Source organism: Pelobates fuscus, chromosome 4 (genome assembly GCF_036172605.1).
Source record: "Pelobates fuscus isolate aPelFus1 chromosome 4, aPelFus1.pri, whole genome shotgun sequence".
Lineage (NCBI taxonomy): Eukaryota > Metazoa > Chordata > Amphibia > Anura > Pelobatidae > Pelobates > Pelobates fuscus.
Window position 1 is genome coordinate 31,224,423 of NC_086320.1, and position 14,122 is coordinate 31,238,544.

The 14,122-nt window shown below is 46.2% G+C and overlaps 1 protein-coding gene across 2 annotated transcripts in view; it reads right to left on the bottom strand.

The window, feature by feature from the left end:
• Positions 1 to 14,122, bottom strand: part of EFR3A (EFR3 homolog A) — a 151,976-nt gene that overhangs the window by 65,240 nt on the left and 72,614 nt on the right. For both annotated transcript variants that reach the window (XM_063451046.1, XM_063451045.1), the window contains exons 9-10: positions 2,758 to 2,836; positions 132 to 267 (exon numbers count right to left, since the gene is read on the bottom strand). In XM_063451046.1, coding sequence (XP_063307116.1) covers positions 132 to 267; positions 2,758 to 2,836 — 215 coding nt within the window. The remainder of the gene's footprint in view (positions 1 to 131; positions 268 to 2,757; positions 2,837 to 14,122) is intronic.

Consider the following 14,122-nt stretch of genomic DNA (forward strand, 5'->3'; position numbering starts at 1 on the left):
AAAAAAGGTGATATAGGATATAGAGCATTGTGACGTGATAAGATGGAATGCCAAGTTTGTGGTGTTTGACATTAAGACTCGTACATGTTACGTGTACTACAAAACAAAAATGAAATAAATACGGTACTTGCCAATTGACCCTTTTGCTGCAATAGCTACTGCTTCTAAAAGAACCTGCACAATGCCAGCACGTATTCGAGGAGAGTCTCGCTTGTGTAGATCGAGATGGCTGAGGATCTGCTGGATCACATGGTGGGAGTACTGAGCCTGGAATAAAAAAAAAATGAATTACTTTACCATAAATTATTACACATGTAGCCGTCAGCATTGTCAATGGAACACTAACCTCATGAAAGATAACATAACAGTGTCTTCTATTGAATAAAAAAAGAACAAAAACAAAACGAAGCAAAGAAAAATGCTACCCGTTCTCTATCCCAAACGTCAACGTGTACTTTTAAATAACGCATGTTTTGAGTAAGGTACAGGTAAACGCACAGAAAGAGCTTTGCTACTATTATTATTATTATTATTGCCATTTATATAGCGCCAACAGATTCCGTAGCGCTTTACAATATTTTGAGAGGGGGATGTAACAATAAATAAGACAATTACAAGAAAACTTACAGGAACAATAGGTTGAAGAGAACCCTGCTCAAATGAGCTTACAGTCTATAGGAGGTGGGGTATTAGAAACATTAGGATAGGAAATATCAAGTAGGAGTGAAGCAGAGCTGGAGGAGAGAGCAAAGCACTATCCCATAGGAGAGAGCAAGAGACAGGTAAGGGAGAGATTACTCTGGGAGGCCATACACTTTCCTGAAGAGATGGGTTTTAAGGCCCTTGTTAAATGATTGAAGACTAGTGGAGAGTCTGATGGCAGTAGGCAAGTTATTCCAAAGGAGAGGAGCCGCCCGTGAGAGGTCCTGCAATCGCGAGTTGGCCGTACGGGTGCGAGCAGCGGTCAGGAGGTGGTCGCGGGCAGAGCGGAGGGTACGAGGAGGGGCATACCTCTGGATCAGTGAAGAGATATAAGAGGGGCTGGAATTGTTCAGTGCTTTAAATGTATGGGTTAGCACTTTGAATTGACTCCGATAGGATACAGGGAGCCAATGTAAGGACTGGCAGAGGGGCGAGGTGTGAGAGGACCGACTGGATAGGAAAATCAGTCTAGCTGCAGCATTCATTACAGACTGTAGCGGGGCAGTACGGCTTTTGGGGAGACCAATCAGGAGAGAGTTACAGTAATCCATGCGGGAAATTACTAGAGCATGGACAAACTCCTTGGTAGCATCTTGCGTAAGAAAGGGGCAGATGCGGGCTATGTTTTTGAGTTGGAACCTACAGGACTTGACAACAAACTGGATGTGAGACTCAAAGGTGAGACCAGAGTCAAGTATGACGCCAAGACAGCGCGCTTGTAGGGATGGACTTATGTGGATATCACTGACTTGAAGGGAGAGTGAGAGAGGAGGATCAGTATTAGGAGGAGGAAAGACAAGGAGTTCAGTTTTAGAGAGGTTAAGTTTGAGAAAGCGTGACGACATCCAGTCAGAGATGGAAGAGAGGCAAGCAGTGACACGTTGCAGGACGGCCGGGGAGAGGTCCGGTGAGGAGAGGTATATCTGAGTGTCATCAGCGTACAGGTGGTAGTTGAATCCAAAAGAGGCAATAAGTTTTCCAAGAGAGGCAGTATAAAGAGAAAATAGAAGGGGACCAAGGACAGAGCCTTGGGGAACTCCAACCGAGACAGGGCGAGGGGAGGAGGTATCCTTGGAAAAGGAGACACTAAATGAGCGTTGGGAGAGATAGGAGGAAAACCAAGAGAGGACAGAGTCACAGAGACCGAGTGATTGAAGAGTTTGAAGGAGGAGAGCATGATCAACTGTGTCAAAGGCAGCAGAGAGGTCAAGGAGAATTAATATGGAGTAGTGACCTTTGGATTTAGCAGAGATTAGGTCATTAGTCACTTTGATAAGAGCGGTCTCAGTAGAGTGGAGAGGGTGGAAGCCAGACTGAAGAGGGTCAAGGAAAGAGTTGGAATTAAGGAAGTGAGACACACGGGTAAAGACAAGTCTTTCCAAAAGCTTTGATGAGTAAGGGAGCAGGGATATGGGACGATAGTTAGAGGGGGAGGACGGGTCAAGAGATGTTTTTTTCAGGATAGGTATTACAGTGGCATGTTTAAGGTCAGCAGGAACAGTGCCAGAAGAGAGAGAGCAGTTAAAGATGTGTGTTAGGATAGGCACAAGACGAGGGGAGAGAGATCTGATAAGGTGAGATGGGACAGGCTATGAACGTTGTCTCAGAAGGACTCTATCTCCGCAGTCTGACAAATGGAAACATTGCAGTTTATGAGAATGCGCATTTGTAATGTTAGTGTGTCCCTTTAAATATTTTTTGTAGCTTATATTTTTAAGTGGACACGTCAACAAAAGTCATAGAAGATGTGCTTCATTTCAGGTGCTTATTAAAATGTCATCTATATTCTGCTCACACAAAAGTACTGGAAATGTATTGAGAAATACCTTTTGTTCGCTTCCTTGTCTACGAATAGGTCCACTGAAGTGGAAACTTGTGCTTGTAGCTGTTCACATAATGGCTAGCATGCAGCCACACATATGGCAATGAAGAATAAAGCATTCTGTACTCTGTATTGCTGGAGGATATAGCGATGCTAGTAATTTATCTAGAACGGTGTCCTTGTGTAAACATATATTATCCATGTATATTTTATAAAAGATAGAAACCACTTACCTGAATGGAGTACATTATAATTTTAAAACAGGAAACTGCAAATTCATTGGACTCCCACAATTTATGATGATCCAAATGTCTGTAAAAAAATAATAATAATCTAATTATTGAAGCAGGTGAACTTATAGAGTAACGATATCATCATCGTCAACCTATTTATAAGCTGTCACATACTAAATCAAATATTACTAAGGAGCAGAGTCTCAGCAAAATATTCTGTACATTTCTTCATAACAGATTTTTCTTCTGGAATAAACATAACATTTCGATCATCCACCGGACCGTTTGCTGATATATTTCAAATTAAAATGTTTGCATTCTTTCATGATAAAAAAAAAAATGGAACTGGAGGTAAGGGACCACGGAACTGCACATGTCAAAATGGGCAAACTTGAAACATAGCAGAATTGGAGATTGGAATGTTTTCAACTTTCTTATTTTGGCCAATGGTAATTTGAAATGCTAGAAATCCCTCCAGACTATTTCTTGTTTAATGAAAACGCCCCACTCTGCTAAAAAGGCTCCCAAACAGTGTTTTTGCAAAAGCCCATCAATACGCTGAACTTACTGCAGACTTATTAACAGTTTAATTCTAATGTAGACTTATTTGCAGTAAATAACTGCCTTATGTTGGGTTGGAATATCTTTAAACTCCATTTTGTTTGAATGTTATACACAAAAAGAAACATGGACCGTTTTATCTCACATATGATGTTGAAAAAGGCAAAGGAAAGCAAAATGGAAACATTTCTGGTAAATCCTCTAACATGCATGTTCTTGCGCAAGACAACATCACGTGTGCAGATGCACTTTACATCCACAGCTTGTAAAATATTCCATACACTACAGATTGATTCAGGTGCAAACACGAACCCAATGGTGAATGAACGATGGTCAAGCAAGTTGTAGAGATGGGCTAGGGACCCTGACCGTGGCCCGATCCAGCAGCTGTTCTATAGTAAGTTTAAACTTACTTCGATTTCTTTCCAGCACTAGTGTTATTTTTCTTGTAAGTATTATCAATGTGCATATTAACAAAAAGTACAAAACACTCAACGATGGAAAATCAATTTTACACCGGCAACATATTAAATGACCATTCCAGTGAATATTAATCATATTGATCAAGCAGTACCAAATTCTTGCATTCTACTGTTTGTAAGTGGAGGCCTGATCGGTCAGAAAGCTATGTTTGCCAACTTCTATAAAAGAGTTGGTTTTCTACACTGGAAGACAGTCAACTGAAACCCATACTGTGTCCATAAAGTGTCCATAAAGTCCATACTGTGTCCATAAAATTGCAGTAGTTGCAAGGACTGTGGACATGCAGAAACCCCAAATATCATTATCATCTTATTAGTAATTGATTGTTTTGCATATATATATATATATATATATATGTTTTTTTAAATGCAGCGTGTGTGTAAAGCATAAAAAAAAAGAAAATTATTCAAAGTAAGTCTGGTGTGTTCTTTAAAAAGTAGGAAGCATTTGTTGATAAGTTGAAAGTGAATATGGTTTGAAGCTTTAAACGATGGGTTTTATAATACACAATTATTTTTCAATGGATCTTTGATTCCAACTGTATGTTTTGTGATAGAGTAAATGTATCATCTGCTGGGTAAAATCACAACACATCAATAATATAAATACTACAAGTAATTATGACCTGCCAAGTTATTGTTGAAAACTGCTTCCTTTAGCTCACTTTAGATTTACAGACTGATAGCGGATATCTAGTAGTTCATATCAGTAACAAGACGTATACACAAATATTCAATACATACTGTACAGATTACGTATAACAGCAGATTTTATGTGGATGGTTAGAGAACAACCTGGCTTGCAGTTTAGTACCATTATATTGGTTGTTGTGGCAAATCTAGCCACTTCTGGACTATATGCAGTATAGGTTGTCCGTAGGCTGACTGTATGATGTGTTCCGTTAAATGTGTATGTATTGTGCTATGGCCGTTCGCACGCTGGCAGCCGTACGCTGCCAGCGTACCAGCATTCATACGACGAAAACACGGCTATCCTGGCCATTCGCCGTACGAATACGGGCTCCCCAGGTCGACCACACACTCCCAAGTCGTGTGGTACCAAGTAACCGATTGCAACATTGTTGCAATCGGTAATTAAGGGCTCTCCTAGGTGGCCGTCGATCCACTACCGACCATGCGGCGGTCGGCCATCTTGGATCCTTTGTCTCTGCAGCGGTGTTCGGTCGTCGAGAGCCTGGACTTGAAAACGGCTACTCGATGATCCGAGCCCCGCTGGGTTTCCAGAGCGTTCGGGAGTTCCGCGTTCGGTACATTATATGTCCCGTACTTATTCGGTACTTTTAAACCAACTTTCATGTTTAAATGTATTATGTGCGGCGTTCGGTCAATTCAGCTGGGATCAGAGCGGTATTCTCACAAAGTGTGCGCTCCGACCCCAGCTATCTACCGAACGTTCGATTATTCCAAAGTACCGAATATTATGTGAATTATGGATTTTAGAGTCAATTGTCGGTTTTGCTACACGAGGGGATAATCCACTTAATCGTCCATTTTAGTGGGAGTATCCCTCTCGTGTCGCAATGCCTGTTGGGAAAGTCACAATGCATGTTGGGAGAAATCCCCTGGATGATCTGTGTGGAAACCCCTTGCATGGGGAACTGTATAAATACGCTGCTTGTGAATAAACCGAGTTAGTTGACTCCCAAACTGTGTTTCGTCCGGTTATTGGGAGGATTGGGAATATTGCCTTGCTTCCTACTCTGACTGTGGATTTCCTGAAGATACCAACGGATGTCGTGGACGGTTATACCGCATACCGTTACAATTGGTGGCAAGCGACGGGATCCGAACCTTACAGCCGAAAAAGCAGCGTTCGTGTAAACTGGAACTACCGAACAAGGAAAGCAAGGGCAATTCGTATGGAGATTGACTACACCATACTGAAACGACAGACTTTAAAAGAGCTACTGGAAGCCAGGGGCAAGATAGCCAGCAACAAATCTAAGGCTGTGCTGATCGCTGAACTAATGGAGGGAGACAGAGCCCGCAGCGCTACACCTCCACCAGCCAAGGAAGAGACCCCATTCCAAAAAGAGCTACGAACCAGGTTGGAGTTTCTGCCGCAACCAGTATCGTTGGAAATGCTGACCGTGATGATATCGGATGTACAGGACTATCTGCTGGCAACCAACCCACCAGCAACCCCACCTAGGGCAGAGTCTGTTACTGCCTCCACCTATGGACAAATAAAGCCCAAAGTCCCACATCACGCCTTTAAAGCGTTTTGTGAAGAAAAGGACGAAATCGATGGGTACTTACAGGATTTTGAGCGGCTGTGCGATTTGCACGATCTGGAACCCGCAGTATGGGTACCGCTGCTGGCCGGTAAATTATCGGGTAGGGCAGCTGAAGCCTACCGTGCTGTACCTCGAGAGGACAGCAAAGATTACCCTAAAGTAAAGAGGGCGATCTTGGAGAGGTATGCTATTACCCCAGAAGCATACCGGCGCAAGTTCAGGGGCTTGCGCAAACCGGAGAAAGATTCTCACGCAGAGTGGGCACACAAGCTGGATCAAGCATCGCAAGGATGGATACAGGCCAGCAACGCCACTAATATGGAGGAGTTACGACAGCTTATGCTACTGGAGCAGTTTTTTAATGGCTTGTCCCCAGACGCACAAGAATGGGTGAGAGACCGTAAACCCCTCACCCTACCCGAAGCCGCTAGATTGGCGGATCAGCATTTTGATGCCCGGAGGCATCACGGATCACAGAATAAGGCCCTCCCTCGGATTACCGGGCCACCCCATAATTTTACTCCTACCGGCCCCACCGTACCCCTGCACAGGCCAGCACTGAATACTCCACCACCCCCCTCCCGATACAACGGCCGGGCTAACATTCAGTGTCACACCTGCAAGCAGTGGGGACACATTTCTCGGGAGTGCACCCAAAACCGGAGCCGGCAGGCTTGGAATCAGGTGCGACAAAATTTGGCACCAAGGGCTGCTGCACACCATTACCAGGTAGCCCCCGTCACCCAAGAATTGCTGAGCGCTCAAGTTGAGGAGCCGCTAGGGGTGCTCCACGAAGTAATGTCGGTCCGAGCCACCGACAACCGACAACATCATCGGCAGCTAGTAACCCTAGAGGGCAAGGAGGTACAAGGGCTCAGGGATTCGGGAGCCACTTTGACTTTGGTTGCACCACATTTGGTCCCGGGCGCAACCCACACTGGCGGGTCAGTGGCAGTACGGGTGGCCGGGGGAGCAGTATACCGGCTACCGACTGCCAAAGTACACTTGGATTGGGGTGTGGGAGAGGGGACTGTGGAAGTAGGGCTTATGCAAAATTTACCTGCAGATGTTGTGCTGGGGAATGACTTAGGCCAAATGACTTCCGCTTTTATTCCCCAGACTCCCTATCAGGAGGCACACCCCGTAACCACCCGGCAACAGGCTCGCACCACGGCTACACCGATACACTCTGAGGCTCAGGTAAGAGACCATGCTCCCCAACCGACCCCCATGTCCTGGGATACCCCGACTACCTTTGCGACCGAAGTCCAGACCGATCCCACCCTCCAAGTATATAGGGACCGGGCACAAACAGACCAAACCGGGCTAGAGGGGGAGCGGTACATCTGGGAGAAGGAGTTGTTATACCGTGTCACGACTAAAGATGTGGGGGGGTCTGTCACCCTGACTAACAAGCAGCTAGTGGTACCGCAAAAGTATAGACAGGAGCTGCTTAGAATTGCTCATGACATTCCCTTGTCAGGACACCTAGGGATGACCCGGACCCGGTACCGCTTAACGCATGCCTTCTTCTGGCCCGGCATCTCGCAGGATGTGCGCCAGTATTGCACCTCTTGCGACGTATGTCAGAGAGTAGGTAAACGAGGGGATCGCCACAAGGCCAAGCTATGTCCCCTACCCATTATCGCAGAGCCCTTCAGCCGCGTAGCGGTAGATATCGTAGGGCCCCTGCCAAAACCCAGTCCCTCTGGCAAAAGGTACATTCTGACTGTAGTGGATTACGCCACCAGGTACCCCGAAGCTGTGGCCCTCACTAATATACATGCCGAAACCGTAGCGGAGGCATTAATGAAAGTGTTTTCCCGGGTAGGGTTCCCCCAAGAGATAATCTCGGACCGAGGTACCCAGTTTACGGCCGAAGTTACTCAACATATGTGGAAGGTATGTGGCATTAAGCCAATAGTTAATTCCGCCTACCACCCCCAGTCCAATGGGTTATGTGAAAGGTTCAACGGGACACTGAAGCAGATGCTTCGGACGTTCGGGGAGACCCACAAAGACTGGGAGAGGTTTCTACCTCACCTACTCTTTGCTTATAGAGAGGTTCCCCAGGAGTCGACCGGATTCTCCCCGTTTGAATTACTATTTGGGAGGAGGGTGCGGGGACCCTTGAACTTAATTAGGGAACATTGGGAGGGAGAGAGTACTACCAACGAGACCCCTATCATATCATACGTCCTGGAATTCAGGGACCGTCTGGAGGCGCTCACTCAGGCTGTACACACCAACCTCCAGGCGGCCCAGCAACGACAGCGACGCTGGTACGATAGAGGAGCCCGAGACCGCAGCTTTCAGGTGGGACAGAAGGTTTTAATTTTAAAACCTGTCCGCACAGACAAGCTGCAGGCCATCTGGCAAGGCCCATACCAGGTAGTGGAGCAGCGATGCGACACTACCTATGTGATCGGCCCCTGCTCAGGGGTAGGGAAGAGACGCATGCTCCACGTGAACCTGCTCAAACCCTACCATGAGAGGATCGAGGATGTGACGGCCATCTGCGCCTCCTCCTTAGAGGATCAGGAGAACCTACCCTTACCTGACCTACTAGAACCCGAGGCACCGATAGAGCCCTCCCAGGGAGTTCAGCTGGGGGAGCGGCTAAGCGCCCATGAGCGTGCCCAGGTACAAGCGCTGATCGAAGCCAAAGGGGCTACCTTCTCCAATTTACCTGGTTACACTCCGCTAGCCACTCACCGAGTAGACACCCTGGGACAGCTACCTATGAGACAGGCTCCATATAGGGTTCCGGAATCCGTCCGTACCCATATGAAAGCCGAGCTAGATGAGATGTTACAGCTAGGGGTTATCGAACCCTCCGATAGCCCCTGGGCATCGCCGGTAGTCCTAGTACCGAAAAAGGATGGCACCACTCGGTTCTGTGTCGACTACCGGAGGCTAAATGACAAAACGGTGTCTGATGCCTACCCGATGCCCCGGATAGACGAGCTGTTAGATAAGATGGCACGGGGCCAGTATCTCACTACCATTGATTTGTGTAAGGGATACTGGCAAATTCCACTAGCCGATGACGCCGTCCCCAAGTCGGCGTTTGTCACTCCGTTTGGCCTGTACCATTTCAAGGTCATGCCCTTCGGAATGAAAAACGCTCCGGCTACCTTTCAGCGGATGGTAGATCGGCTACTGGACGGGTTCCAAGAGTATGCCTGTGCCTATCTAGATGACATAGCCATCTTTAGCCAGACCTGGGAGGACCACCTACACCACATAGGGGCGATCCTAGATCGTATTGGGGAGGCTGGGTTAACGTTAAAGCCTAGCAAGTGCCACATAGGTATGGCTGAGGTGCAGTATCTGGGACACCGAGTAGGGTGTGGGCAGCAGAGACCCGAGCCAGCCAAGATTGAGGCCGTAGCAAAGTGGCCTACCCCCAGGACTAAGACTCAGGTGCTGGCGTTTTTAGGGACGGCCGGCTACTACCGGAAGTTTGTCCCAGACTATAGCACCCTGGCCAAACCCCTGACGGACTTGACTAAAAAGAACCTTCCCCGACAGGTTGTCTGGGCCCCAGAGTGTGAGCAGGCATTCCAGCAACTCAAAACGGCTCTAACTAATGCCCCTGTGTTGACTGCTCCTGATCCAACTAAAAGATTTCTTGTTCACACAGACGCTTCAATGTTTGGATTGGGAGCAGTACTGAGCCAAGTGGGAGCCGATGGCGGAGAACACCCCGTAGCTTACCTAAGCCGCAAGTTACTACCGCGTGAAGTGAGCTACGCTGCCATCGAGAAAGAATGCCTGGCCGTGGTGTGGGCCCTCAAAAAGTTACAGCCATATTTGTACGGACAACCTTTTTCCTTACTCACAGATCACAACCCGTTAGTGTGGCTGAACCGTGTATCTGGGGACAATGCCCGGCTGCTGCGCTGGAGTTTGGCGCTGCAGCCCTTTGACTTTACCATTCACTATCGGCCCGGAAAACAAAACGGTAACGCTGACGGGTTATCCAGACAGACTGAACTCGAAAAGTGATCTGTGAGTACTCTCCCGGACATCCCCAAGCCGATCCGTTGGGATCAGACTGTGTATGCCGGCTTGGTTCTGGGGGAGCATTGTGGCAAATCTAGCCACTTCTGGACTATATGCAGTATAGGTTGTCCGTAGGCTGACTGTATGATGTGTTCCGTTAAATGTGTATGTATTGTGCTATGGCCGTTCGCACGCTGGCAGCCGTACGCTGCCAGCGTACCAGCATTCATACGACGAAAACACGGCTATCCTGGCCATTCGCCGTACGAATACGGGCTCCCCAGGTCGACCACACACTCCCAAGTCGTGTGGTACCAAGTAACCGATTGCAACATTGTTGCAATCGGTAATTAAGGGCTCTCCTAGGTGGCCGTCGATCCACTACCGACCATGCGGCGGTCGGCCATCTTGGATCCTTTGTCTCTGCAGCGGTGTTCGGTCGTCGAGAGCCTGGACTTGAAAACGGCTACTCGATGATCCGAGCCCCGCTGGGTTTCCAGAGCGTTCGGGAGTTCCGCGTTCGGTACATTATATGTCCCGTACTTATTCGGTACTTTTAAACCAACTTTCATGTTTAAATGTATTATGTGCGGCGTTCGGTCAATTCAGCTGGGATCAGAGCGGTATTCTCACAAAGTGTGCGCTCCGACCCCAGCTATCTACCGAACAATCGATTATTCCAAAGTACCGAATATTATGTGAATTATGGATTTTAGAGTCAATTGTCGGTTTTGCTACACGAGGGGATAATCCACTTAATCGTCCATTTTAGTGGGAGTATCCCTCTCGTGTCGCAATGCCTGTTGGGAAAGTCACAATGCATGTTGGGAGAAATCCCCTGGATGATCTGTGTGGAAACCCCTTGCATGGGGAACTGTATAAATACGCTGCTTGTGAATAAACCGAGTTAGTTGACTCCCAAACTGTGTTTCGTCCGGTTATTGGGAGGATTGGGAATATTGCCTTGCTTCCTACTCTGACTGTGGATTTCCTGAAGATACCAACGGATGTCGTGGACGGTTATACCGCATACCGTTACAGTTGTGTTATTGGAGTTTGAAGTGCAAAACCTAAAGGAATTCGCAGTCGATATTGCTGCATAACCTACCACCCATGATGGTTAAGCATAATAAACCTGGGACTGTGGGACAGGGGCCCATATCACGACAGCTGATGGGTATGGCATAAAAGGGATTAACAGGATAACCACAAACAGGAGCTTGGGCGATTCGGGAGATTCATCAAAATCTTAAAATTAGTATTTCTGTAAAAAATGGAGGAACTTAGGCTGAGAAAAGTAGACACTTCCAATACCATTTTTATAGAAATATAATACATACAAACAGATCAGAGACCAAAACAAAAAAACAAACAAACAAAAAAAAAAAACTTTTTGAACACTTTAAAAACACACACTCTGTCTCTGTTATAAGGTGTGGGTAATCACCGCAAAAGTTGTGCAATCTTAGTACAAGTGCAATGTCTCTGATGACACAAGTAGTTAATCTTAACCAGATGAACAGACTACCTTAATCAGCGAAGTCTTTAAATAAATGTAAGAATACTACATGGGACTGGAAGCTGAAAATATCACCTGGATTTAAGCAAAGCAATTCAAAGAAAGATGATATGTACAACTATAAACTGCGTGGCTGAACAGTCTGCGTACAGCCTACCTGTAAGAGATCGGAAAAACACACGATTTAAGAACACCAGATGTAGAAATAATGAGATCTAGAGACAGCAAAAGCTTTATCTGTGAAGTCTTTAAATCAGACAAATGCATGTTTCCTGCAGATATGAAGTACGGTAGTTACATTTACTTTAAAGTTCAGCTTTTAAGAACACAACAATGCAGCAAGGAAAAGCTTGCAGTTCACCTGCAAAACCTGTCTTTGAATATCAGTGCCACTGGGACTAAAGATTAATAGAGTCAATTATCCAAGCAATAAAAGGTCAGTAGCTGAAGATTTCATCAAACCCTTAACCCACATATCAAACTAAAATGGTCAAATCAGAGGATGCAGGAAGAGAATCTGAGCTCAATTTACATCAATATCAAATCAATGTGTTCGTGCCCAAAGCAGAAGTTTATGTTTGATTTAAACCCCGATTGGTGAATTCTTGATTAGAAACAAATATCTCCAGGGCTTTTAAATGATTCAGGACAGTCATGTCCCCAGAGGAGCAATGACAATACGTACATTAGTCATCTGGAGTTCAGCTTCTGTTTAGCAATGTATGGGCATGGATTAAGCTGACCAAAGTTACGGTTATGTTGAGGATTCTTCTTCTTCTTCTTCTTTTTTTTTTTGTTGTAGCATATATAAGGTATACACGCAGGTAAAAGCATGGCACGCTACATTTTAAGTGCATTTCAAAAAAAAAAGGAAAAACATCAGAAATATACAGCTTGGGTACATCAAACAACATAATCCAGTCTCACTGAGCTTTATCTACGGATATCTGCACTGTGGTACATTGAGCTAAGCAGAGGACTAACTTAATATGCTTCAGATGGGAGGATGTCCCAAGAGAAAAATATGTAGAATATCACTGAGATGTGGTAAGTTAAGGATATCTATTAGTAGCCAGCTGAACGCAACATAAAGAAATTAAATTTCAATTAGGGAACGAGCAAGGAGAGAGAGGCTCTCTCTAGTACTAACGTTAAGGCAACAATCGGAACAATAGGCAGATGCACGGCACCGCTTTTAGCAGGTTTCAAGTGCCCGTGGACAGCAGTGCAACGACTGTACGCCTCTGCTTGGGATAAAATGGCTGGATGTTATTCCACGACCGAGCAGAAGATTTGTTTGAGGGGTTAGCCTCAAGTCTTGGTATGTTGTTAGGCAATGATAAGTCCAGTGCCTTCAGAAATCGTTCCGCTTTAGAGATCTGTGTGAGGTGAATGCGCTTCTCTTCGTGTAGCACAGACAATTTTTGTCCCGTGCCCCAGCGGTACCCAACACCCTTGTCTCTCAGTATCCTAGTAACCGGTTGCAAAGCATCAAAGACCTGGAAAAGTTGTTAAGAAATGAATTGTCCGAGCCTTCAAAACAGTAAGTAGGTAAATCATGGATGGAAGCTGATATGAGCTGTTTGCCCCCCTAAGCGACTGGAAACTTAGCAACAAGTCCCATGGGACCCCAACCAGGGCTTTAAGTGACTTGGATAACCATGGCTTTGGCCTTGGAAGGGGACAGTATGGCGCTTGACAACATTCAACGGTAGCGAGGTACCTCAGTTTCTGTGATCTGTTCAGGGGCACCACGGACCTTCAGATTTCATTGGCAGGTCCTCCAGCACAGCTATCTTTCCCTCCATGGTGAGGGTGGTCAGCTTTAATGTATCTATTTCAGTTTTTAAATCCTCTTCCTTGCCACTTTTGATGTCGCCATCATCCTCCAATGTCTGCAACTGGGCTGTGACAGTCCGCATGTCTTGGCGGACTAGCGGAATGTCGGCTGAAAAGAAGGCCTTCATCTCAGCCAGCATTTTTTGAATGTCGGCCTAGCTGGAAGGTATGCGCGCCGGGCAGGATTTAGGTAGGGCTTGCTCGCTTGGGTACTTGTTCATGCTCTACTTAAGTAGGGCTCTTACTGGGTACGCCCTGCCTGGCAGAGTACTGAGGGCCTTCCTGTTCGCTTTCCTTTGAGCCAGAGTCTTCCTGCACGGGCGCCATCTTAAAAGGTCACTGCAGCAGTGTAACTCGGAGTAGAGCTCCGATACTCTTGGAGGAAGAGACTGCATCGCTTTTACAGAGTTTAGTTTTCTTTCCCATAATGTCTGGCTAACTTTTGGGTAAGTTTGGGGCGTCTTTGGTCTAGTCAGGCTCGTGATTAGTAATTCTCTCTCAGAAGCTCCATGATATTGCTTTTATTGGTAAAGCCTGAATGCATGTTTTCTTACACCATGCTCCCAAGTGTTATGCACAGAGAAACAATGCACGTTTCAGCATGCTCACATTAAATCTCCAGCAGAAAAACACAGTTTTTGGCTGATATGTTACAATTTTGAGAGTTTATTTTTAGTTGCAGACATGAGTCCACACAG